General features: G+C 46.6%; 1 protein-coding gene across 2 annotated transcripts in view; it reads left to right on the top strand.

The window, feature by feature from the left end:
- The window catches only part of DLG4 (discs large MAGUK scaffold protein 4), a 145,634-nt gene extending 120,156 nt beyond the window's left edge, over positions 1-25,478 (top strand). For both annotated transcript variants that reach the window (XM_070729671.1, XM_070729670.1), the window contains exons 11-23: positions 67-202; positions 8,887-9,043; positions 10,329-10,431; positions 10,696-10,810; positions 12,705-12,881; positions 14,494-14,530; positions 16,664-16,691; positions 19,227-19,274; positions 20,388-20,489; positions 20,668-20,840; positions 22,203-22,312; positions 23,928-24,019; positions 25,340-25,478. In XM_070729671.1, coding sequence (XP_070585772.1) covers positions 67-202; positions 8,887-9,043; positions 10,329-10,431; positions 10,696-10,810; positions 12,705-12,881; positions 14,494-14,530; positions 16,664-16,691; positions 19,227-19,274; positions 20,388-20,489; positions 20,668-20,840; positions 22,203-22,312; positions 23,928-24,019; positions 25,340-25,446 — 1,385 coding nt within the window. In that variant the 3' untranslated portion in view covers positions 25,447-25,478. The remainder of the gene's footprint in view (positions 1-66; positions 203-8,886; positions 9,044-10,328; positions 10,432-10,695; positions 10,811-12,704; positions 12,882-14,493; positions 14,531-16,663; positions 16,692-19,226; positions 19,275-20,387; positions 20,490-20,667; positions 20,841-22,202; positions 22,313-23,927; positions 24,020-25,339) is intronic.
- The last annotated feature ends 348 nt before the right edge of the window (positions 25,479-25,826 follow it).

The raw sequence follows: 25,826 nt of genomic DNA, 5'->3' as shown, positions 1-25,826 counted from the left end.
CCTCCTCCTCTTCCTCTTCCTCTTCTTCTTCCTCCCCTCCTCCTCCTTTTTTATCATTATTATTAGCTTATTCCCATCACCTCGACAACGAAATTGGTCAGAGTTACCTGGGTACCGACTACCCACAAGCCATGACCCCCACCTCTCCTCGGAGGTACTCCCCCATCCCAAAAGAACTGATGGGGGAGGAAGATATTCCCAGGTAAGTACTGGCTCCTCCTCTTTGGGGGTGTGGCCTCCCCCGCACCTGCCACATGGCAGAACCATCCACTGTCCTTGGTGCTGAAAACAGTTGTGGATTCAGCACCAAGCACGTTGAGGAAACTATGTTGTTAAGTGAGACAGCTGTTAAATGAGCTTTGCCCGCATTTTATGGCCTTACTCGCCATGGTTGTTAAGCGAATCACTGTTGAGTAAGATGGTCATTGAGCCAATCACCATCGACTGTGTAACCCCAGTTTGATCCCAGTTTGTGACCTTCGGACAAGTCAAATCAATGGGAACGACCCCAGGACATTCCAACCATCATAAATATGAGTCGGTTGCCAAGTGTCAGAATTTTGATTGTGTGATGCTGCAACGGTTCTAAGGGTGAAAGTGTTTTTTTTCCAGTGCTTGTCATGACCTTCCAATGGTCGCTAAAAGGAACGGTTGCAAGTCAAGGACTATAGAGGGTATTGGGGGTCTGGAGTGTGTCTTCTTTGGAGTTAATCTTGGTTTGGTGACCCACCTTACAAAAAGACAGGTTCAGTTTGGAATTGAGTCCAGAGAAAGGGGTCTCCAACCTTGGCAATTTTGAAGACTTTGTGGACTTCAACTTGTGGACTTCTACTCCCAGAATTCCTCAGTCAGAAAAGCTGGGCTGAGGAATTCTGGGAGTTGAAGTCCACAAGTCTTCAAGTTGCCAAGGTTGGAAACCCCCTGGTCCAGAGGGGGGCTACCAAGATGCCAAGGGCCCTGGACCCTGCAGCGGATGATGGAAAGGATTAGGGTGGCAGGCCAAAACCTGCAAGCATTCTAGCTTGGGCCTGACAGGCAGCCTCCCCATAAGAAAAAAAGGATCTCCTGCAAAGAGAAAGAAAAGCTTTAGGGTCTGGATGGGAGCCAACAGGCTCAAGCTCAACCCAGACAAGACCAAGTGGTTCTGGACATTCTCTCTGAAGGACTGTTCCATCTATCCACCCATTGCTCTGATGGGAGAGGAGGTTCTGACCCCCTCAGATAGGGTTTGTAACTTGGGCGTCCTCCTGAACCCACAGCTACAACTTGCACACCATCTTTCAGCTGTGGCCAGGGGGATTTTTGCCCAGGTTTGCCTGGTGCACCACTTACAGCCCTATTTGGACCAGGAAGCCTTGTACACAGTCACTCAGGCCCTCATCACCTCCCGTCTTGATTATTGCAATGCGCTCTACATGGGGCTACCCTTGAAGAGTGTTCAGAAACTGCAAATAGTCCAGAATGCAGCCGTGCGAACTGTTATGGGTGTACCTCGTTATACCCATATAACACCAACACTCCACCTGCTGCACTGGCTTCCTATTAGTCACAGGGCACAATTCAAGGTGTTGGTTATCCCCTATAAAGCCCTACATGGGTTAGGGAGCTGACTATTTATGGGACTGTCTCCTGCCACATACCTCCCAGAGAGGCCTATGAGATGGCACAGAATCGGTCTCCTCCAGGTCCCGTCGACTAAACAATGTAGGATGGCAGGACCACAGGGGAGGGCCTTCTCTGTTGCCACCCCAGCTCTGTGGAACCAACTCCTCCCCGATGTTCGTATTACTCCCACTCTACTGGCTTTTTGAAAAGCTGTTAAAACCTGGCTTCATCGACAGGCCTGGGAAAATTTGTTAAGATTGGCCTTTTGGGTATTATAATTGTTCTGCCGGGGCTTCTCGGCACGAGTCCTCAATTAAGTTCAAAGGTAGGAATTCAGACACACACAGTTGCAAGTCAATAACACTGTTTTTTATCGAAAGTAAAAGAGGAGCCACACACTTTTAGCCAGGCAAAGTGCTCACCTTCAAAGCAACAGCCTTGAGTGCCGTGAAGAACAATAAACAAACGTAAAGCAGATAACAAGCAGCTGGGAAGACATCACAGCCACTTTCCTTCAAGAGTTCGCAAAGTCACAAACTTGACTATGGATTAGTTCAAAAATCCTGGAAACAGTTCAAAGAGGGTCCTTGTAGAATCCTGATACCAAATACACGTCCTCCATTACCTAACAGATAAACTTCCACACCCAGAGGCCAGAACGTTGACTATTTAGCAGCAGCCCCAATTAGTCTAATTACACCCAGCCACAGGGGATCTACCTTATTTCCTGTAGTATTTACGCAGCTGCTCTTTCCGTGACATTGCCCTGCATCTGTGCACATCAATGAATGTCTCTCTTTCTGAATCCAGTGATGATAACGATGATGAATCACTCATGGGGCGACTATCTAATGGGCTGTCTGCCATGACCCCCTCTGATGATCCCATTTCACTTCCACTATCTGCTTCAGACGCTTCGCTGTCCAAAGCAGTCGGCAGTAAAACTGGCCTCTGACAAAGGGAGGATTCACCCACATCCACCCCCACAGTCCTTGGGGCAGGAGCTGGCCCAGAGCCAACCACAACACCATCCCCCCGGAAGGCCCCTCCCCTGACTCCAGCGCAAGGGACAGGGCTTCTGCGGAAATTGTGCATGAAATGCTTGAATGAGGGCGGGAGCATCTACCAATGCAGTCTCCACCCATGAGCAATCGTCTGGCTCGCCCTCCACCCATTGCACTAAGTACTGAAAGCAATCGTCCACCCAATGGGAGTCCCGGATGGCGTGGATCATGACGTTGGGCAGGTGATCTCAAACACAGGGTGCAGGCAGGATAAGTACATTAGGACGGAGTGGGCAGTTGGGATGAACAGGGACCAAGAGGGAACGATGAAAGACGGGGTGGACATGCAGGTTGGCAGGCAAGGTGAGACGATACACCACCAGATTGATGACCTGCTCGATCGGAAAAGGGCCCATGAATTGTGGATCCAATTTGTGACGGGGTAACTCCGAGGCGATGTGTTTCGTGGATAACCACACCTTATCCCCAATGACCAACAGGGGAACGTCTCACCAGAACCGGTCAGCAAACCGCTTGTAGTCCTCCTTGGCCTTGATCAGATATCGCTTCACCATTTCATGAACCGCGTGAAGTTCCGAGAGAAAGTCCTCCACTGCTGGGACCGGGAAATCTAACAGGGTTAATGGGAAAAACTGAGGATGGAACCCGTAATTGGCATAGAAAGGCATGAGTCGTATGGTGTTATTAAAAGCAAATTTGACCACCGGGAGACAACGTGACCAGTCGGACTGCTGGTCCGACACAAAGCACTGTAAGTATTGCTCAAGAACACCAATAACCTTCTCGGTGCCACCATCAGTCTGAGGGTGTTGTGTCAAAGCGAGACAAACTTGCACCTGTAACGCGGACATTAGTTCCCTCCAGAACCATGCCGTGAATTGGGTCCCTCGGTCCGACACCACCCGATCTGGAAGCCCATGGAGCCGGAAAACGTTCTGTAAAAATAACTGGGCCATGACCTGAGCTGTGGACACCCAGCGACATGGGATGAAATGTGCCATTTTAGTCAGCATGTCCACCACCACCATCACTGTGGTGAACCTCGAAGACATTGGCAAGTTGTTACAAAGTCCATGGACACAGCTCCCCACAGCCTCGTGGGCATTAGCATTGGCTGCAACAATCCTGGTGGGGGCCCTATAGCAGACTTGGCTGCACGACAACCTTGACATGTGTTAACATAAGAGTGAACATCATCCGGGAGCCATGGCCACCAAAACGTTCGGGACACTAAGTCCAATGTTTTGAACAAGCCAAAATGACCCGCCGCGGGATTGTCGTGACTTTGGGACATGATTAATCCGTGAAGCGGTCCTGCTAGTACGTACAACTGACCCAGTACCGGAGCAGTCCATCCACAAATGTCCAGGGAGAATTGGGCACCATCTCCTGCATCCGCTGTGCCACAAATCCATTCCCCCGCTGCATCTCATGAATACTCCTCCGCAAATCAATGGAGTCATGGGTAGCAGCCAAAGCTTCCGCTGACAGGATCGTTTGTAACGGGGCCAGTTCTTTGGGATGCAGGAACTCAGGTTTCCGAGATAAAGCGTCCGCTCTGGGGTTTGGGAAGCTCGGCATGTACTGGATCCGAAAGTTGAACCTCACAAGGAAGAACAACCAATGTATCTGTTGTTGGTTCAACTTTCGGGCCGTTTGCAGAAACTCCAGATTCCGATGGTCCGTCTGGACCTCCACCTGGTGCCAAGCTCCCTCAAGATGATGTCTCCATGTTTTGAATGCAGACTTGACCGCCAACAATTCTTTCTCCAAAACGTATAGTTCCACCCCAAGGACGTGAGCTTACGGGAGTGGTAGGCACATGGAAACAGGGTGCCACCTTCTGGACGGGTCTGTAGAAGCACAGTGCCGATGGCGACAGCAGATGCTGCAGCAGGGGTTCTTTCATGAAAGTGTCCTTGAGAGCCACAAAGGCCTTCTGCTCCCTCTCACCCCATTGAAATGGCACATGTTTCTGCAACAAGCAAGTGAAAGGTGCGGTCAGATCGGCAAAACCTGGGATGAACGTGCGATAATAGTTTGCAATCCCCAACAACCTCTGCACGTCCTTCGCCCTCTGTGGGGATTGCCAGGTTTTGAGAGCCGACACCTTGCCCGGGTCCATGGCTATGCCCCCAGGAGAAATGACGTGCCCTAGAAATTCGATGGTGGTCTGAAAAAACTGACACTTCTCCAACTTGGCATATAAACTCTGCTCTCGCAAACGGTGCAGAACCCGGCTCAAATGCCCCAAATGACTGGACTGTGATGGGGAGTACACAAGAATGTCGTCAAGATAAATGACCACAGAATGGTCTAGCATATCCCTGAACACATCGTTTATCGAGTGCTGGAAGACCATCGGGGCATTGGTGAGACTGAAGGGCATCACGGTATACTCAAAAAGCCCATATCAGGTGCCAAATGCGGTTTTCCACTCATCCCCCGGCGGTATCCGCACCAAATTATATGTGCTGTGTAAATCATTCTTGGAAAATATTTGGCAGCTCATAAACGTTCCATCAACTCAGGAATCAACGGCAACAGATACCGGTGGCACACTGTGATAATGTTCAGGCATCGGTAATCACAGCATAGACGTAAGTCTCCAGTCTTTTTCTTGACAAACAGAATAGGTGCTGGGAGAGGCGAGGTTGAGGGCCTGATGAACCCTTTGGCAAGATTCTTGTCTATGAAGTCCTTGAGGGCCACTAATTCGGGTCCAGACATGGAATATAAGCAGCCAGCCAGAAGCTTGGCATTGGGAAATAGTTCAATGGCACAATCCTAGGGTCGATGTGGCAGCAACTGATCCACCTCTTTCTCATTAAACACATCAGTGAAGTCTGTGAGGCACTCAGGTAAAACTGCCGTGGGGATTCCGGGCCCTTGAGCTGCGCAAACATGGCGGTGATGGTCCACACACTGCAGACTGGAAAACGTGACTATGTTCTGAGACCACACTACATGAGAATCGTGCGCACGTAACCACGACAACCCCAAATCTATAGGAAAATGGAGATCTCACGTGACATAGAACTGGAGAGCCTCTTTGTGGGTCCCGATGCCGATATGCACCGGCAAGGTCTGGAATCGGATGGGCCTGGACAACAACACTCGCCCATCAATCATTTCTACAGTCAACGGAGGTTCCACAGGACACAATGGCAATGAATGTCTATGTGCGAAAGCCTCATTCAAGAAGATTGTAGTAGCCCCCGAAGCCACGAGGGCAAGAGCCGCAATAGACCGAGTACGACGATCTACATGGATTTGAACAGCAATCGTTAGGTGTTGGTACGATCAGGGGTCCTCAGCCAAAGAATCCTGGGAAGGTTAAATACCGGTCCGACCTAGCGTTGCCACCAAGCCGGTCTCCCCTTGCTTCCCGACTGAACTGCTGGCTGAGAAACCAGGGGAATGGGAACTGACATTGGGGAATCAAGTACTGTGGTGGAAACATGGGGTGCAGACTCTGGAAGCTGTCCTGGAGGAGTCGGGGTGGCATCAGTCGGGCCGGGAGGAATTGAGACAGCGGCAGCAGCCGTGCTCCGCCGTTTCCAAGGACAGGCATTTGCAAAATGACCTGCCCCCCCACAATAATAGCACAGACCTGATGCATGTTGATGAGCCCTCTCCTCTGGGGTCAGGTGAGATCGAACGAAGCTCACATCCATGGGCTCCCCCGCAGGGGCACGATCCGCCATGCGAGGAGGCAGGGCTGGCATGAAGCGACGGGGTGCAGGAACCGGAGTCTGAACTGGCAGAGTGGACACCCCCCGACACGGAGCAGGCACAGGTGGGACACCAGAAAGTCAGGTGGAGGACCGCCCAGCTCAATGCACCTCTCAAGCCAGCAGCCGGGCTTCAATGGCCAAGCAGTGCTGCTCCAGCCCATCCATGGTGTCCGGCAAGGCCTCATGCACCAGCTCATCCAACATTGTCTCTGACAAGCCGTCCTGGAACGCCTCCATCAACGCGGCCTCATTCCACTGCACCTGCACCATGAGACTGCGGAAGTCCCTCCTATATTCCGCTAATGGGCCCGAGACGGCCCTTGTGGCCGTCTGCTCCCGCACCGGATCCGAAAACTGCCTTCGCAACTGGGCGCAAAAAGCGGTATAATCCTGCAGTATCGGATTATCTCGGTCCAGCAGTGGAGACACCCATGAGCCAGTGGGGCCGGCCAATAAGCTGCAGAGGAACGCCACCTTCTCTGCATCCCTTGGAAAATGTATCATTTGTGCATTGATTAACAGCTGCACCTGGCTGAGGAAGGCTGCAAACATGCGTCAGTTGCCGCAAAACTGGGACAACACATCCGCCTGGTTCTGTAGCTGAAGCACCGTCTGCATCAAGGCTTGTATTTCCAGACGCAGAGCCTCAAACACAACCTGCATCTCAGCCACACTAGCAGCCATGGTAAACCAAGTGCTGGCAAAACGAAAGCACACAGGAACAAACCACCCAAACTGGAACGGTGTGTGTCTGAGGGGTGGAACTTTATTCTGTTCTGCCGGGGCTCCTTGGCAGGAGCCCTCAATTAAGTTCAAAGGTAGGAATCCAGACACACACAGTTGTAAGTCAATAACACTGTTTTTTTATCGAAAGTAAAAGAGGAGCCCAACACACTTTTAGTCAGGCAAAGTGCTCACCTTCAAAGCAACTGCCTTGAGTGCCGTGAAAAACAATAAACAAACACAAAGCAGATAACAAGCAGCTGTGAAGACGTCACAGCCACTTTCCTTCAAGAGTTCGCAAAGTCACAAACTTGACTAAAGTCCTGGAAACAGTTCAAAGAGGGTCCTTGTAGAATCCTGATACCAAATACATGTCCTCCTTTACCGAACGGATAAACTTCCACACCCAGAGGCCAGAACGCTGACAATTTAATAGCAGCCCCAATTAGTCTAATTACACTCAGCCACAGGGGAACTACCTTATTTCCTGTAGTATTTACGCAGCTGCTCTTTTCGTGACATTGCCCTGCATCTGTGCACATCAATGAAAGTCTCACCTTCTGAATCCAGTGATGATAACGATGATGAATCACTCACGGGGCGACTATCACTTCGCTGTCAGAAGCAGTTGGCAGTAAAACTGGCCTCTGACACTGGGAGGATTCACCCACATCCACCCCCACAGTCCTTCGGGCAGGAGCTGGCCCAGAGCCAACCACAACAATAATGGGTTTGTTAGGGTCATAATGGGTTTTTATTTACTGTTACTGTTCGACTTCTTTTTATTATTGTACTATTGTATTGATTTTTTTAATTGTTGTAAGCCTCCCTGAGTCCTACGGGGTTGGGTGAAATAGAAGTAGAATAAAATTAAATTAAATTAAATACCTAGGAGAGCGTTAGGTTTTTTGTATTATCAGCCACCCCAATTGTTTAGTCTGGAAAAGGAGACCAAGCAGAGATCCGAGTATCTACCTACTTACCTATCTATTTGTTTGTTTGATTGATTTCTACGCTGCCCTTTTCGAAATGACTCAGTGCGGCGTACTGAATTGTAAATACAACAATATACACGAGAAATCTAATTATTTAAAACATCTGCAAAATTAGTGAAAATATAAAAAGCTCTTACACAATCATCCACGTTCATTCAATATAGCCATTCATGTCGGCTGGGGACAACCTCGTAACTCAAGGTCTCCATGCCCACCGGGAGAGTTGGGTCTTCAAAGCTTTGCAAAAGGTCAGGAGGGAGAGGGAGGTGCGTATCTCCAGAGGGAGTTCATTCCAGAGGGCTGGGGCCACCACAGAGAAGGCTTTTCCCCTAGGCCCTGCCAAGACCACATTGTCTGGCTGGCAGGACCTGGAGAAGGCCGATTCTGTGGGACCTGACTGGCCACTGGGATACATGAGGCAGAAGACGGTCCCAGAGGTAATCTGGTAGGGCTTTGTAGGTCATAATCAACACTTTGAATTTAATGATCTGACCGAGTTACGAAGGAAGGAATCGGATTAGACAACCAGAAGAAGTTGAAGCCGTTTCACACGCGGCCATGGGTGGAGTTCAATTCCGGCCGGGGTTGGGAGTGGGTTGGACTAGATCAGGAATAGGCCAAGTTGACTCTTCTATGACTTGTGGACTTCAACTCCCAGAATTCCTGAGCCAGCCATGCTAACTCAGGAATTCTGGGAGTTGAAGTCCACATGTCATAGAAGAGCCAACTTTGCCTACCCCTGGATTGGATGACTGCCCGGGGCCCTTCCGCTTCACACCCTCCTCTTTCGTCTCCCTCCAGGGAACCGCGACGCATCGTCATCCACCGTGGCTCGACAGGGCTGGGGTTCAACATTGTGGGCGGTGAAGACGGCGAGGGCATTTTCATCTCCTTTATCCTGGCCGGAGGACCAGCTGACCTCAGTGGAGAGCTTCGGAAAGGGGACCAGATCCTCTCAGTAAGACCCTCCCCCACCCCAAGGGCCGGGCCGGGGGGGGGATGCTGATATGCAGTATAATGGGCGTTAGGCTGCGTGTGGGGTTGATTACAGTGCTTATTATAGTAAGCAAGAGGAAAAGCAACCTAGATCTAAGGAGAAATTTCCTGACAGTGAAGACAAACCAGTGGAACAACCTGCCACCAGAAGTTGTGAGTGCTGGACGTTTTTAGGAAGATCTTGGACCACCATTTATCTGAAGTGGTGTAGGGTGTGTTGCCTGAGCTGGGGGTTGAACTAGAAGACCTCCAAGGTCCCTTCCAATTTTGTTATTCTGTTAAATATTATATTTATTATTATAGTTATTATACTGCTGATTATACTCCTTATATTGCTTATTATACTATAATATTTTTACAATATATGTATATGCTGGAGAGGGGCATCATATACATCCAATAATAAATAAATAAATAAATAAATAAATAAATAAATTTAGCAGCTTATATTACTTATTATGCTATAGATAATATACTGCTATTTATTACACTTCTTTTTATACTATAGATAATTATTATATTTATTATCCTACTTATTGTATTAAATATATATGTGTATTATAATATTATACTGTATTATAAGAGGGGCGGAGAGAGGCAGCATACAAATCCAATAAATAAATATTATAATAATAATTTCTATTATTTAGCATAGAAATCTAAATAATAAATAAATAATATTTATTATTCTGCTTATTATACTAAAGATAATATATTGCTATTTATTTATTTACTTGCTTTATTTATTTATTTGTTTATTTGTTTATTTATTTAAATTTGTATACCATCCAATTTCCTAGGGACTCTATATTATACTCCTTATTATATTGCTTATTATAATATACATAGTTGTTATATTTATCATACTGCTTATTGTACTGATTTATATTTATTACATTTACATTTATATTTATATTCATAATGGTGCTTATCATACCCAGCAGGGTCCAGCAACAGCCAAAAAAGCAAATACAATTCTTGGTTGTATAAAGACAGGCGTAGACTCAATATCACATGAAGGACTAGTACCACTTCATAAAGCCTTAATTTGGCCACACCTGGAATATTCTGCCTCATGTTACAAAAAAAGATTAACCGGTGGAACTCCTTGCCACCAGAAGTTGTGGGTGCGCCATCACTGGATATTGTTAAAAAGGGACTTGACAGCTGCCTGTCTGGAATAGTGAATCCTGCCCCAAAGTCCCTTCAAAGCTCTGTTCTGATTGGTTACTAACCTCTCCCAACAGGTCAACGGCGTGGATCTCAGGAACGCTACTCACGAACAAGCTGCCATCGCTCTGAAAAACGCCGGACAGACGGTCACCATTATCGCCCAGTATAAGCCAGATGGTAAGATTTTGGGGGGAGAAGAGATAGACCCACCTGCTCACTGGGGAATTCTGGGAGTTGAAATCCTCACCTCTTAAATGTTCCCCCAAAGGTTTCAACTCCTGGAATTCAACCATGGGAGCTTTTAAGAGGTGAGGACTTCACCTCTTAATTCTGAATTCTGGGAATTGAATTCAAGCAGTTGAAGTCCTCACCTCTTAAAAGTTCCCACGGTTGAATTCTGGGTGTTGAAGTCCTTCTTCTTAAATCTCTTCCCCATTCTAGAATACAGCCGCTTTGAAGCCAAGATCCATGATCTCCGGGAACAGTTGATGAACAGCAGTTTGGGTTCAGGAACCGCATCACTTCGGAGTAACCCCAAAAGGGGCTTCTACATCCGGTGAGCCCCCAGCTCTTAGGACCCCCAGCTCTGAGTCCAGGGGTGTCCAAAAAAGAAAAAAAAACCCACCAGGGTGGTGTGACTGTTATTTTTTTTTAATAGCCCATGAACTTTCCTGGTGGTGTTTCATCCTTTCATCCTGGTTAGTTTTTGAAGTTGGCCAAGATTGGTTGGAACTTGCTGAGATAAAGGGAAAGGAATGGCTAGAGAAAATATCCAGTTTACCGATAGTCCTTGATATGGGCGAGGTCAGAAATTTTGTCGCTAAGCAAGGGCAGGGGCTAAATGTTTTTATGATTTCTTTTTTAAAAAATTGGTCTGTTGGCATAAGAAAGGTTGATGTAAGCCATAATCAGTATTTAATCATGGGTTTACTATCTGTACTGCAACCTGACTGGCTGTAACCTATATAAAAGAAATAACACCCTTGCATGGGTGTGGTTAGTGGTTTGTGGGTGGTTGCAGTGGTGGATGTAATAGTAGTTGAACAGTGATACCTGGTCTTACAAACGCCTCATCATACAAACTTTTTGAGATACAAACCCGGGGTTTAAGATTTTTTTGCCTCTTCTTACAAACTATTTTCACCTTACAAACCCACCGCCGCTGCTGGGATGCCTCGCCTCCGGACTTCCGTTGCCAGTGAAGCACCCGTTTTTACGCTGCTGGGATTACCCTGAGGCTCCCCTCCATGGGAAACTCCACCTCTGTACGTTTCCCAGTGAAGGGAGCATCAGTGAAATCGCAGCATCACAAAAACACAGAGGGCTGGAGGTGGGGTTTTGAGGACTTTGGTGTTTTTGCGATGCTGCGATTTCACTGATGCTCCCTTCACTGGGAAACCCCACCTCCGGACTTCCGTTGCCAGCGAAGCACCCATTTTTGCACTGCTAGGATTCCCCTGCAGCATCGCAAAAACACGGAAGTCTGGACATGGGGTTCAAAAACGGGCGCTTTGGCTGGCAAAAGGGGTGAGTTTTGGGCTTGCACGCATTAATCGCTTTTCCATTGATTCCTGTGGGAAACATTGTTTCATCTTACAAACTTTTCATCTTAAGAACCTTGTCCTGGAACCAATTAAGTTTGTAAGACAAGGTATCACTGTATTGTGGGTGGTTTGTTATACTGGTTAAATGTAAAGGTGATAAGTTTATTTAGAGAGAGATAATTGCTAAGGAGATAAGTAAAGTATATTTTTTTTACAAGAAAGCCTGCTACAGTGTTTTTTTCATGGAAGACTTCAATTAAGTATAGTTGTGAACTGTGGCTAGTTGGTGGGGGTTACTCCCCGCATTTGCAAAACTCTGCCAACAGAGAAGGCCAAAATATCACGGACTGAGTTAGGGTCTACCTCGAAGTCTCCCCGTACCTTAAAAGTCGTTTCATGGTGAGGCGCCTGGCATATCAATTGAATAAATACATTTACAATGGTTTTTTTTTTTTTAAATATCATTTGTTTTTGAAAGCCAGTTTGGTCTAGCGGTGAAGGCACCCAGATAGACACCAGGAAGTGGGGAGATCTAGTTCTTCCTTAGGCATGAAAGACAGGTGGGTTACCTTGAGCCAATCATCAGGAGACGGTGAGTTCTAGTCCCAATGTAGACATGAAGTTTGGGTCTCTCACTCTGAGCCCAACCAACTCACAGCGCTGTTTCGGTGGAGGAGGAACAAGAAAGAGGAAAGTCTGTTAGTTTTGTTCACTGACTTGTGCTATTTGTAAAAAATGTTTAAAAAGAAAGAAATACAACGGAATAAAATAATAATAACAACAAAATTAAATTAAATATCATAAATAAACTGCTATACAAACTAAACTAAGCTAAAAAAAACCAAAAAAAACCCCAAACTATTTCTGACATTCTCGCCTGTTGCAACCCCCCCCCCTATTGAACAGGGCCCTTTTTGACTACGACAAGACCAAGGATTGTGGCTTCTTGAGCCAAGCACTCAGTTTCCACTTCGGCGACGTCCTTCACGTCATCGACGCATCCGACGAGGAATGGTGGCAGGCGCGTCGCGTCCATCCAGATGGCGACAGCGATGAACTGGGCTTCATCCCCAGCAAGAGGCGGTAAAGGAGAGGGGTCTCGGAGGAGGAGGAGGAGGGCAGCACGGGGGGGGGGTGTTTGCCGCTCCCATTGCTATCTTTTTTTAAAAATAATTTTTTTTTATTTTTTTAAATTTTAACAAAAAGGTGAAACATAAATTCAAAACATAAATGTGTGTACCATCACCAAACAAACAAAATCCCTCCACCAGGGAAGATTCAATTCTATATCTTTCATTTACCTCCTCTCCAGGTGACCTTGCTCATTCTTTATAGAGTGATTGAATTTTATTTCTTACATTTGCATCGCTTACTAATATTAATATATGATTTTTAACCTTTTCCCACCGCCTCATTGTTGCTACTAATTTCTCTTCATTATAATTATGTAATCTAATTTCCATAATTTCGTAGTGAATGTGATCCACCAGGTACCTGCACCAATTTTTTATCGTCCCTTTATTAGCATCTTTCCACCCAAGCACTATAGTTGCCTGGGCACTTTCTATCGCTGCAGTTTTGATTTCTTTGTATTCTTTTACCTCGCTATTTTTTATCAATAGTGCTGCTTCCTTGGTTAATTTCCAGTCACTGTTCGTAATTTTATTCACTTCCGTTTGCATTTGCTTCCAAAATTTTTGGACTTTACTGCATTCCCAAAACATATGCATAAATACTCCTTTTTCCTTACATCCATGCCAACAATTTCCTTTCATCGTCGTTTGAAAGCGTGCTAGTTGTACTGGTGTATAATACCATTTATGTAGAATTTTTCTTCTCATCTCTCTTATCCTTGTATTTTTAACTCTTTTAATATGTTCAATTATGCCTTCCAAATCCCATTCATCAATTTCTAACTCATCCTGCCAATATTTCGTCAGCCCTTTTATTACTTGTTCCTTTGCTTGTAACAATTCCCTATATATATTACCTGCTCCGCTCCCACTGCTATCAATGCACTGTGCACGCAGTTCCAGCTCTCTGGCATTTGTGCACACTTGCCCGAGCGAGATTTTGGGTTTGGGTCTCTCACTCTCATGCTCAGGAAGCAAAATCTCGTGAGGGGATTTGTGCGCGTGTGTGATATTTTTGCTTCCACACACTCGGCTCCGTTTTCGCTGGGCGGTACGATGGCATTGACTGTACCGGTAGGAACTTGCTATTGGATCTACTATGTATCTACTGTGTATCTATGTACTATATATCCACTATGACTCTGAAAAGCAGGGTGTCAGGAGACACAGCGATACACGCTGCACCCCCGCGCATTAAAATTCGGGTTCAACTGTGGCCAAATTATCCGGGCTTGGAACCTGTTGTTGTGGCCTTGCTTGGTCGCGCAAATGTCTTGCAGGCGGCCGTTGAAATCCCCTGCAAAGATTTTTGGCGGTTTGCGACCGCTCTGAATCGATATGCTTCAAATCTGTGTGCTAGATTTTGTAAGGTGGGTGCGCAACCTCATCCAATGCTCAGTTCTTAGCAGTGTGATTTGGGGGGTGGCAGTGTCTCATGCTGTTTGGGGATGGTTTTTAACAGTGGGGCTGTCAGGGAAGGTATCGAGGCTTTAGCAATTGTTGGGGGTCAGAGAAGGAAGGCCTTGGGGGCTCCCCAGCTGATATTCCTTTTCTTTCCGCAGGGTCGAGCGACGAGAGTGGACGCGGTTAAAAGCAAAGGTGAGCCATCCCGGGCCTCCAAAAGGACGGTGTTCAGGACCCCAATGTAATTGGGAGGAGGGGGCGTTTGCCAAGAGTGGAAGATTGAGACACAATTTGGAATTACGGACAAGCCTTGGAATCTGGCCAAACCCAATCTGATTCCAGGTGGTTCTTGAGTTATGACCGTTTGTCCAGGGACCTTTCAGAGTTATGTTAGGAAGTCCCATGATTACGATCTGGGCACTCGGCAGCTGGATTGCACTTACAACCCGTTGCAGGGCCCCCACCATAATTCCATGATTGCCATTGGGGAGATTCTTCCTGCAGGCTTCCCCAGAAAATCACTGGGGAAGACAGTAGGAAATGTTGCAAATCATTCATGTTAGTTTTTCCCCACCCAACCCTCAATGTTTGCAAATGCCTTAACTTCTTGTACACCCTAACACACCTTCCCTGGGCTTCATCATGCCTCTCTTGCACACTCATGCACTCTCGCTGAGCATTGCTGCACCTCTCCACTACCCATGCACCCTTCCCAAGTTTCACCATATCCTTATACCTTCACAAGACCCTCCCTCTGCCCCCCTGCCTCCCTCACTTCCTTTGACACCTTGTGTATCCTTGTCACATCTCCCCTGCCACTCACACACTCTTGTGCATCAGCCACTTACTTCCCTGCTGCCTGCTTGCAAAACACTGGGGAAGACAGTAGGAAATGTTGCATTCCTTCCTTCCTTCCAACCTAGCAAAGCTGACAGGAGGTTTGTTTGTTTGTTTGTTTGTTTGTTTGTTTGTTTATTTATTTATTTATTTATTTATTTATTTATTTATTAGTATGCCGCCCCTCTCTATAGACTCGGGGCGGCTAACAACAGTAAAAAACAATATAAACGAATCTAATATTAAAAGTAGTTTAAAAACCCCAATTTAAGAAACCAATCATACATACTGACATACCATGCATAAATTTTGTAAGCCTAGGGGGAAGGGAATATCTCAATTCCCCCATGCCTGATGACAGAGGTGGGTTTTAAGAAGCTTACAAAAGGCAAGGAGGGTGGGGGCAACTCTGATATCTGGGGGGAGTTGGTTCCAGAGGGTCAGGGCCGCCACAGAGAAGGCTCTTCCCCTGGATCCCACCAGACGACATTGTTTAGTCGACGGGACCCGGAGAAGGCCAACTCTGTTGGACGTAATCTGTTGCTGGGATTCGTGCGGCAGAAGACGGTCCCAGAGATATTCTGGTCGAATGCCATGGAGGGCTTTATAGGTCATAACCAATGCTTTGAATTGTGACTGGAAACCGATCGACAACCAATGCAGACATTGGTTAAAGGAGGTTCCCGCCTAACGACCCCACGTGATTCCATTAAGAACCTCAGATGGGACTGCAAGGATTGTTGTCACTAAGCGATGTGGAGATCCTGGTCCCAGCTGTCACCATAACTCAAGGGCCTCCTGTAACACCCATCATCGGTTTGCTGGATTGCCGACTGGGGAATTCTGGGAGTGGAAGTCCACCAAGGGGATGAGGTCAGGGAACCGAGCTCCGAGATGGCTACAGTGTGTGTGCTTTTTTGTGTGTGGTGTGTGTGTGTGTGTGTGTGTGTGTGTGTGTAGAGGGATCTGCTCTGAATTGGCCTAAAAGATGTTCTTCTGCAGCATGGAAAAAAAAAATATTGCTCAGACATTTCTGTGCATGTGTGACATTTCAGTGTTTTTTTTTCTTTTGTGCATGCGCGGAAGCAAAAAAAAACCCACACCAAAATGTTGTGTGTGTGCGCGTCTCCTCCAGAGATTTTGCTCCCTGTGCATGCGCAGAAGCAAAAACATGCTGGGATGCGCAGCACACCAGTACCGGCATGACACTTTAGTGTCCAAGGAGCAAGCACATCCAAGCGGGATCCTACGGACCTGTGGACACTCCCGGACAGAGTGGTGCCCTTTGTCCACATGTGGAGGATGGGGAAGAAGATTCCCACGCATGTTTTAAGGAGGAATGTCCCTCCAGTGACCACAAACACGGACCCACCACCACCAAAACCCATCTCCATGATAGAAACAGAGGTGCCTCCACATGTCCGTTCCTCTCTCTTTCTCTATGCTCCTCTTTCTCTTCCTTATTTTTCTCTTCCTTCCTTCCTCCTCCAGGATCGGGGCCCTGGATCAGGCTCTCAAGGTGGGTGTTGGTCTCTGAGCTCCCCCCCGTTCCATCTATCCCCTTCCCTGCTTGCACTCCGTTTCTCTCCACTGTCCCTGGTCCTCCGCCTCCTCCCACTCCTCCTTTTCTTCCTCCTCCTCTCACTTCTCCTCTTCTCCCCTTCTCTTCCTGATCCTCCTCTTCTTCCTCCTCCTCCTCTCTTTCCTTCTCCTCTCCTCCTCCACCTCTTCCTCCTCCAACTTCTCTGCCTCTTCATCCTTCTTCTCCCTCTTCTCCCCTCCTCCTCCTCCTCCTCTCTTCCTTCCCTCTTCCTCTCCTCTTCCTCCTCTTTTCCTTTCCTCCTCCTCTTCTCTTCCTCCCCTACTCTATACCTCCTCCCCTTCTTCCTCTTCATCTTCCTCCCCCTCCACTTCTCTTCCGCCCTTCCTCCTCTTTTTCCTCCTCTTCCTCCTCCTCCTCCTCCTCCTCTTTAGCAATGATGTAAGGGCTATAGTCAATGAAAAAAAGGCTGCCTATAGGAGGTATAAAGAGTCTGGAAGTATAGCTGATAGAGAGGTGTATAAAATGAGACAGAAGGAGGCGAAACAGATAATATATGCTGCTAACGCCTCAAAAGAGGAAGAAATTGCCAAATCTGTAAAGAAGGGGGATAAAACCTTCTTCAGATATATTAGTGATAGGAAGAAGAAAAGCTGCAGCATCACAAAGCTTAGTACCGGGAATAATACATGCATTGATGGGAATAAGGAGATCGCTGACCATTTCAATAGCTACTTCTGTTCAGTTTTCAAAAGACACCTTACAATATAATACTATAGAGGAATATAGCATTGCTTCCAGCTGTACGGATTCAGCTCCAGTGATCTTAGAAGCTGATGTCTTAGAAGAACTTGAACGATTAAAGATAAATAAGGCAATGGGTCCAGATGGCATCCACCCCAGAGTTCTTAAAGAACTCAGATCTGTCATTGCTACCCCCCTGACTGATTTGTTTAACCAATCCCTGTTAACAGGAGATGTTCCTGAGGATTGGAGAATGGCCAGTGTTGTGCCTATCCACAAGAAGGGCAGTAGAGAAGAAGCTGGTAACTACAGGCCAGTTAGCTTGACATCAGTTATAGTTAAAATGATGGAGACTCTATTCAAAAAGAGGATAAATCAGCAACTAAAAAACAATAACTTATTGGACCCAAATCAGCATGGCTTTACTGAAGGCAAATCGTGTCAGACTAATCTCATTGAGTTCTTTGACTATGTCACAAAGGTGTTGGATGAAGGTGGTGCCCTGGATATTGCCTATCTGGACTTCATCAAAGCCTTTGATATGGTTCCACATAAAGAGCTGATAGATAAATTAGTGAAGATTGGACTTAATCCCTGGATAGTTCAGTGGATTTGCAACTGGCTGAAGAGTAGACAACAGAGAGTTATTGTGAATGGCGAGTATTCTGAGCAGAGTCAGGTTACAAGCGGTGTGCCACAAGGGTCTGTTCTGGGTCCTATTCCTTTTAATATCTTTGTTAGTGACATAGGGGAAGGTTTGGTAGGGAAGGTTTGCCTATTTGCCGATGACTCTAAAGTGTGCAATAGGGTTGATATTTCTGGAGGTGTCTGTAATATGGTAAATGATTTAGCAATGGAAACTGCAGTTTAATGTTTCCAAATGTAAAATAATGCACTTGGGGAAAAGGAATCCTCAATCTGAGTATTGTATTGGCAGTTCTGTGTTAGCAAAAACTTCAGAAGAGAAGGATTTAGGGGTAGTGATTTCTGACAGTCTCAAAATGGGTGAGCAGTGTGGTCAGGCGGTAGGAAAAGCAAGTAGGATGCTTGGCTGCATAGTTAGAGGTATAACAAGCAGGAAGTGGGAGATTGTGATCCCGCTATATAGAGCGCTGGTGAGACCCCATTTGGAATAATACTGTGTCCAGTTCTGGAGACCTCACCTACAAAAAGATATTGACAAAATTGAACGGGTCCAAAGACGGGCTACAAGAATGGCGGAAGGTCTGAAGCATAAAACGTATCAGGAAAGACTTCATGACCTCAATCTGTACAGTCTGGAGGACAGAAGGAAAAGGGGGGACATGATCGAAACATTTAAATATGTTAAAGGGTTAAATAAGGTTCAGGAGGGAAGTGTTTTTAATAGGAAAGTGAACACAAGAACAAGGGGACACAATCTGAGGTTAGTTGGGGAAAAGATCAAAAGCAACATGAGAAAATATTATTTGACTGAAAGAGTAGAAGATGCTTGGAACAAACTTCCAGCAGACGTGGTTGGTAAATCCACAGTCAGTGAATGTAAACATGCCTGGGATAAACATAGATCCATCCTAAGATAAAAATACAGGAAATAGTATAAGGGCAGACTAGATGGACCATGAGGTCTTTTTCTGCCGTCAGTCTTCTATGTTTCTATGTTTCCTCCTATCTTCCTCCTCCTCCTCTTTTTCCTCCTCCTCCTCTCTTCCTGCTGGTGCAAGTCGCGGCACCCAGCAGAATCCTTCCAAAGAAGATAATTTGACTGCGTTCCCTACATTTCTTCTGCAGGTCGAGAAGACGCCGTGTTGAGCTACGAAACCGTTGTGCAAATGGAAGGTGAGGGCAACACACACACACAAAATCCTTTTCCGTCTTCCAACCTTTCTTGGCCCAGTCGTTAACTGACTCATATAGTTGTTAAGTGAACCTGGCTTCCCCCCACTGATTTTGCTCATCGGAAGGTTGCAAAAAAGTGACCCTCCCTGTCATAAACGAGTCAGTGACCAGCCGTCTGAATTTTGATCACATGACCAAAGGGATACAGCTAAAGTCGTTAAGTCTACAGAAGTGGTCGTACTTCAGATATTTGTACAATATTCGTATCCTCTCTACATTTCCATGACATTTGGACATTTTCATGACATTGATACCATATCTACATTTCCATGACATTTGGACATTTTCATGACATTGATACCATATCTACATTTCCACGACATTTGGACATTTTCATGACATTGATACCATATCTACATTTTCACGACATTTGGACATTTTCATGACATTGATACCATATCTACATTTCCACGACATTTGGACATTTGTATTCCCCCTGCCCTATTGGAATGGGTGGCATATAAATATAAATAATAAATAAATAAATTTGTAACATATCTACATTTCCATGACATTCGGACATTACTTCAACATTTGTACCATATCTACACAACATTTCAACATTTGCACGACATTCGGATTTGCGCAATATTCAAACATTTTCACAACATTCGTACCCTATCTACATTTCCATGACATTCGGACATTTTCACAACATTTGCACCCTATCTACATTTGCACAACATTTGGACATTTGCACAACATTTGTACCATATCTACACAACATTTGGACATTTGCACAACATTCGGACCCTATCTACATTTGCACGATATTCGAACATTTATACAACATTCATACCATATCTACACAACATTTGGACATTTGCACAACATTCGTACCATATCTACACAACATTTGGACATTTGCACAACATTCGTACCATATCTACACAACATTTGGACATTTGCACAACATTTGTACCCTATCTAAATTTGCACACCGTCTGTCTCAGTGTTTTGAGGTTTCGAGGTCCTTGCTTGTTCCTCTCCTCCTGTCGCTTTCCCATCATGACCCCCTTCCCCCTTTTTAAACTTCTCTGCCTTTCATTCCAGTTCATTATGCCCGCCCGATCATTATTTTGGGGCCCACCAAGGACCGAGTCAACGATGACCTCCTCTCTGAATTTCCAGACAAATTTGGATCTTGCGTCCCACGTGAGTCCACAACAGAAGGGTCCCCACTTCCACTGGTGAGGGATGTTATGGGGTTTGGATTGCCGGATCTGGGGAAAGGGATTTGGTGGGAGGGGGTGGGAGTGCAGGGCATAGTCCTATGGAAAAGGCTTTCCTCCAACCTCTGCTGGAAGGGAGTGACGTAAAGTCTCCCTGGCAGATACCACGCGGCCGAAACGGGAATACGAGGTGGATGGCCGGGATTACCACTTTGTGGCTTCACGGGAGAAGATGGAGAAGGACATTCAAAGCCACAAATTCATCGAGGCTGGACAGTACAACAGTCACCTTTATGGGACCAGCGTCCAATCTGTACGGGAGGTGGCTGAGCAGGTAAGTGGCAGGACACGGAGACGAGCAAGCGGAATCATCTGCAGGTGGCGCAAGAAGGAAAGAGGGAGGGGGAAAGAGAGAGGGAGAGAAAGAGAAATTGGGAGAGAAAGAGAGAGAAAAGAGAAAAAAAGAGATGGGGACAGAGAGAGGGAGGGAGGGAAATGAGAGAGAAAGGGAGAGAAAGATGGAGAGAAAATGAGATAGAAAGAGAAAAAGGGAGATGGAAAGAGAGGGACAGAGGGTGGGAAGGAGAGAGAGAATGAGAGATGGAGAGAAAGAAACAGATAGAGAAAAAAAGAGAAAGAGAGAGAAGAGACAAAAAGAGAGATGGGGAGAGGGACAGAGGGAGGGAGGGAGAGAATGAGAGAAAGGAAGAGAAAGAAGGAGAGAAAGATGGGGAAGACAGAAGGATATAGAAAAAGAAAAAGAGAGGTGGAAAGAGAGGGACAGAAAGTGGGAAGGAGAAAGAGGAGAGAGAATGAGAGAGAAAGGGAGAGAAAGATGGCGAGAGAGAAGGAGATAGAAAGAGAAAGAGGTGGAAGAGGGTGGGAAGGAGAGAGAGGAGAGAAAGAGATGGGGAGAGAGAAAGCGGGAGAAAAATAGAGAAGTAGAGGGAGAGAGGGATAGAAAGAATAAGAGAGGGGTGAGAGAGGAGAGAAAGAAAATGGGAGTTGGAGAGAGAGAAAGAATGAGGCACAGAGAAAGATAGAGAGAGAAGGAGAAAGGGGAAAGAAAAAGAGAGAGGGATAGAAGGAGAGAGAAAAAGAGAGAAAGGTGGAAAAAGGGAGGATAGAGAGAATGAGAATGAAAGGGAGAAAATGGGAGGCGTAGAGAGTGAGAGAAAGAGAGAGAATGGGAAGGAGAGAGAGAAGGAGAGTTGGGGAGAAAGAGAAGGAGAGAGAAAGAGAAAAATAGAGAGGGAGAGAGAGGGAGAGAAAAAGAGAGGAGTTAGAAAGAGAAAAAGGGCAGAGAGGGAGAGAGAGAGAAAGATGGAGAAGGAGAAAGAAAAAGAGGGAGAGAAAAAGAGAGGTGGAAAGAGGGAGGACAGAGAGGGAACTAGAATGAGTGAGAAATGGAGAAAAAGAGAGCTGGAGAGAGAGAGAGAGAGGGACAGAGAGAGAAGGAGAGAGTCCAAAACCGAGGGAGGCTTTCTAGGGTCATTCCCCCCTCCAATCGTAATCCATCATTTTGGGAGGGGGGACTCCGTTCCCAACCACCTCAACTAGCTGAGAGTGGGAGTTGTTATATAGGCGACAAACGAGAGGCATCTCTGTATATAGACCAACGCAAACCATCCCATATGTGCTCTCTTGGGGTGGGTGGGATTCCTGAGCCCATCGTCCTCTTCCCCACCTCTTCCAGGGCAAGCACTGCATTTTGGACGTTTCTGCCAATGCCGTCCGGAGGCTTCAAGCCGCTCAGCTTCACCCCATCGCCATTTTCATCCGACCACGCTCCCTCGAGAATGTTTTGTGAGTAGAGGGGGTCCCACGTGGGGTGGGTGGGGAGTTTAGGGGCTTGCGGGAGAGCCTTGTCCTTCTTCCGCAATCTTGGGGGGGAGGGGGTCTGATGGGCAAAAGAGAGACGTGGAACTCCCTGCCACAAGACCAGGAAAGCCAGGAGTTTGCCCTGGCTCCATCCTTGGCTGGAAGGAATTTTCGTCGATGGAGGGGGATCATGCTGTGGGACTCCCCAACACAAGATCCAGGAAAGCCAGCAGTTTGCTCCACCTTTGGCTAGAAGGAGTTTGGGGAGATGGAGCTTCCATGTTTAGGGGCAGTCTGGGACATGCAGGCTAGGTAGAAACATAGAAACATAGAAGATTGACGGCAGAAAAAGACCTCATGGTCCATCTAGTCTGCCCTTATACTATTTCTTGTATTTTATCTTAGGATGGATATATATTTATCCCAGGCATGTTTACATTCAGTTCCTGTGGATTTATCTACCACGTCTGCTGGAAGTTTGTTCCAAGCATCTACTCCTCTTTCAGTCAAATAATATCTTCTCACATTACTTCTAACCTTTCCCCCAACTAACCTCAGATTGTGCCTCCTTGGTCCCGATCAGTGAAGAAACTCCCGTCCTTTCTCCATTAAAGAGAATGGTCCAAGTGACCATCATCTCAGGGATAGAAACTCACTTCATTGGCTCAAATTCCACCCTTCCCTAACTATAAATGGGTGAGACCACCCTTCCCATCATTTCCAACCAGCTGGAGCTTCCATAATCGAGAGGAGTCTATCCCTCTAGGCTCGTGATGGAGAACATAGGCCACAGGTGACATGTGGAGCCACATCAGAGGGCACGTGAGGTGCTGCCCTATGCTCCAGCATACATGTGTATGCCAGTCAGCTGGTTTTTGGCCTTGGGGAAGGCCCTTTCGCCCTCCGGAGGCTTCAAGGAAGCTTCCTGAAGCCTCAGAGTGCGAAAAACTGCCCCACAGGCAAACCGGAAGCTTGGAAAAACGGACTTCTGGTTTGTCATTATGCTGATTTTTGACTTCTGAGAAGCTTCAAGGAATCTTCTTGAAGCCCCAGTGTAAAAAAACCACCCAACAGGCAAACCGGAAGTTTGGAAAAACGGACTTCCGGTTTGTCGTTGTGCTGTTTTCGCATTCTGGAGCCTTCAGGAAGCTTCAAAAAAACAGTATAATGGGCACACCGGAAGTGCATTTTTCCAACTTCTGGTTTGCCCGTTTGTCCGTTTTTTCCCACCATCCCAGGCTTCAGTGAGGCCTGTGCGCATGCACACGGATGGGGGGGATTGTGCGCTTGTGCAGGGGCAGTACAGGGTGGGTGTGTGCTTGCATTGGGGGGAGGGAATGGGTGTGGGCAGGTGTGCGCATGCTAGCAGGCACACACACACACACTTTTGGCACACGGACCAAAAAAGGCTCACCATCACTGCTCCAGGCAGTTTCTCTTGGACGCTGAGCAGTTTCAGCACGTGAGGAGGAGGAGGAGGAGGAGGAATCCCAGTGGGGCTCTCTGCCCATGTGCTGAGGGTTGAAACAAACGAGGCAGCCTGTGGGGCCTTGGGAGCTTGTTCGTGTGCCGAATGTCCGTTTTTTGACCCGCCCTGCAGAGAAATTAACAAGCGGATAACGGAGGAGCAGGCACGAAAGGCCTTCGACAGAGCTACAAAACTGGAGCAGGAATTTACGGAATGCTTTTCAGGTAGGTTCGAATCCACAGCTTCATTATTATTATTATTATTATTATTATTATTATTATTATGTCAGTACAACACAGCAAATGAGATCACTATGCTGGATTTGAATAATTGAATTATTATTATTATTATTATCATCACTATTACTATTATTATTATTATTATTTTTAAAAGATCTGTCGTACCAAGTTTCTAGTCCACATGCACTTACCCTGCATGCGATATTTTGCCAATTTTCGGCATTGTTTTGCTTCTGTGCCTGCGTGGAAGCAAAGAAGTTGCTGAAAATTGATGAAATCTTGTGCGCGAGAGCATCCTTGCGCAAGATTTCACTTGCCGCATGTGCACAGAAACAAAATCTCACACTGACGGGTCTGCACCCGTAACAATCCCAGAAGGTGTTAAGTGAAAACCCCACCTGCCCTCCTGTCTCGTCCCATGATGCTCTGCCTCTCTTATTTATTTATTTAATTTGTTTTGTTTTGTCAAGCACGTCTTGGTGGTATACAAAGATATAATTGTATTTATATGCATGATACTAGTAAAAAGAAAAAGAAACATTAGGACCAGGGTGCTGGACACCACTTATCAGGGTGTCCAGCAAACCTGGAAAACAGGAAAATCAGGGAATTATCCGGGAAATCGGCAGTTCAGGAAATATCAGGGAGTTATCAGGGGATTTTGTGAAACAACCAGAATAAATCAGAGAAGAAAAACAAACTCTATTAAAATGTTTAAAAGCCAGGGGAAAATAATGTAAAGAAATAAACATGGATCTTGCTGCCTAATGGAGTCAAGCAAAAATGAGCATAACTGTGGCAAGAACTTGCTTCCTCATCTATGGATGTTTCTCCATGGCTTAGCCATTTGGTATGACGTCATCCACGACTGCGCAAGGTCATAGATGACGTCATTGACTAGATTAGTTAACATAGATTAACTAGATGATGCAGATTAGTTGATGCTGATTAACTAGATCGTAAGGTACAGGGAAATGTCAGGGAAATATCAGAGAATTCCAAAATGCTTTCCCTCTGGACACCCTGACTTATTCACGCCCCTTACTGACCTCTTAGGAATCAAGAGAGGTCAACAGTGGGTAGTCTAAGGCTGAAATTTTGGGGTTTTTTGTGATGATACTACAGAGTCCGGTAGTGAGTTTCGGGCATCAACTGCTTGTTTACTAAAGTCGGCGAGTTTGGAGCGGTTTAAGTTTTTTATCTGTTGTGTGCTCGTGCGTTGCTGTGGTTGAAGCTTGAGTAGTCGTTGAGAGGAAGGGCGTTGTAGGCAGGTGATTTTACGGTCTGTGCTTCTCTCCCCTCCAGCCATCGTAGAAGGAGAGAGCTTCGAAGAGGTTTACCACAAGATCAAGAGAATCGTGGAGGAACTCTCGGGTCCTTATATCTGGATTCCGGCTCGCGAGAGACTTTAGAGCGATGAACTAAATTTCCCCCACGGGGGAAAGAACAAAAGGGATCCCGAATTCCACCTAACCGACCAACCAATCGTCAACTCTGCAACCGCATCGCCGGAGCTGCCTCTGGAGCGGAGGAGCGCCCCTGCCTCTTGCCCACCCACCCCCGGGACTTAGCCGTGGGTCACTCTCTTTTGGGGGGGTGGGGTGATGGGCCGACGCCTCGAGATACGCCCTTACTTTGCGTTTCTTCTTTAAGACTCGGACGGGGAAAGGGTGGGGGAAAACCGACGGTGTGCTTTTTCTTCTTCTTCTTGTCCAACTCGCGTGGCGATGCCCTCGTTTGTTTTATCCCCCCTCCCCGCAGCGCAACTGAGGGGGCTTCTGACCTCCTGCCT

The sequence above is a fragment of the Erythrolamprus reginae genome, chromosome Z (genome assembly GCF_031021105.1).
Source record: "Erythrolamprus reginae isolate rEryReg1 chromosome Z, rEryReg1.hap1, whole genome shotgun sequence".
NCBI lineage: Eukaryota > Metazoa > Chordata > Lepidosauria > Squamata > Dipsadidae > Erythrolamprus > Erythrolamprus reginae.
This window is presented reverse-complemented; position numbering and strand designations above follow the sequence as displayed.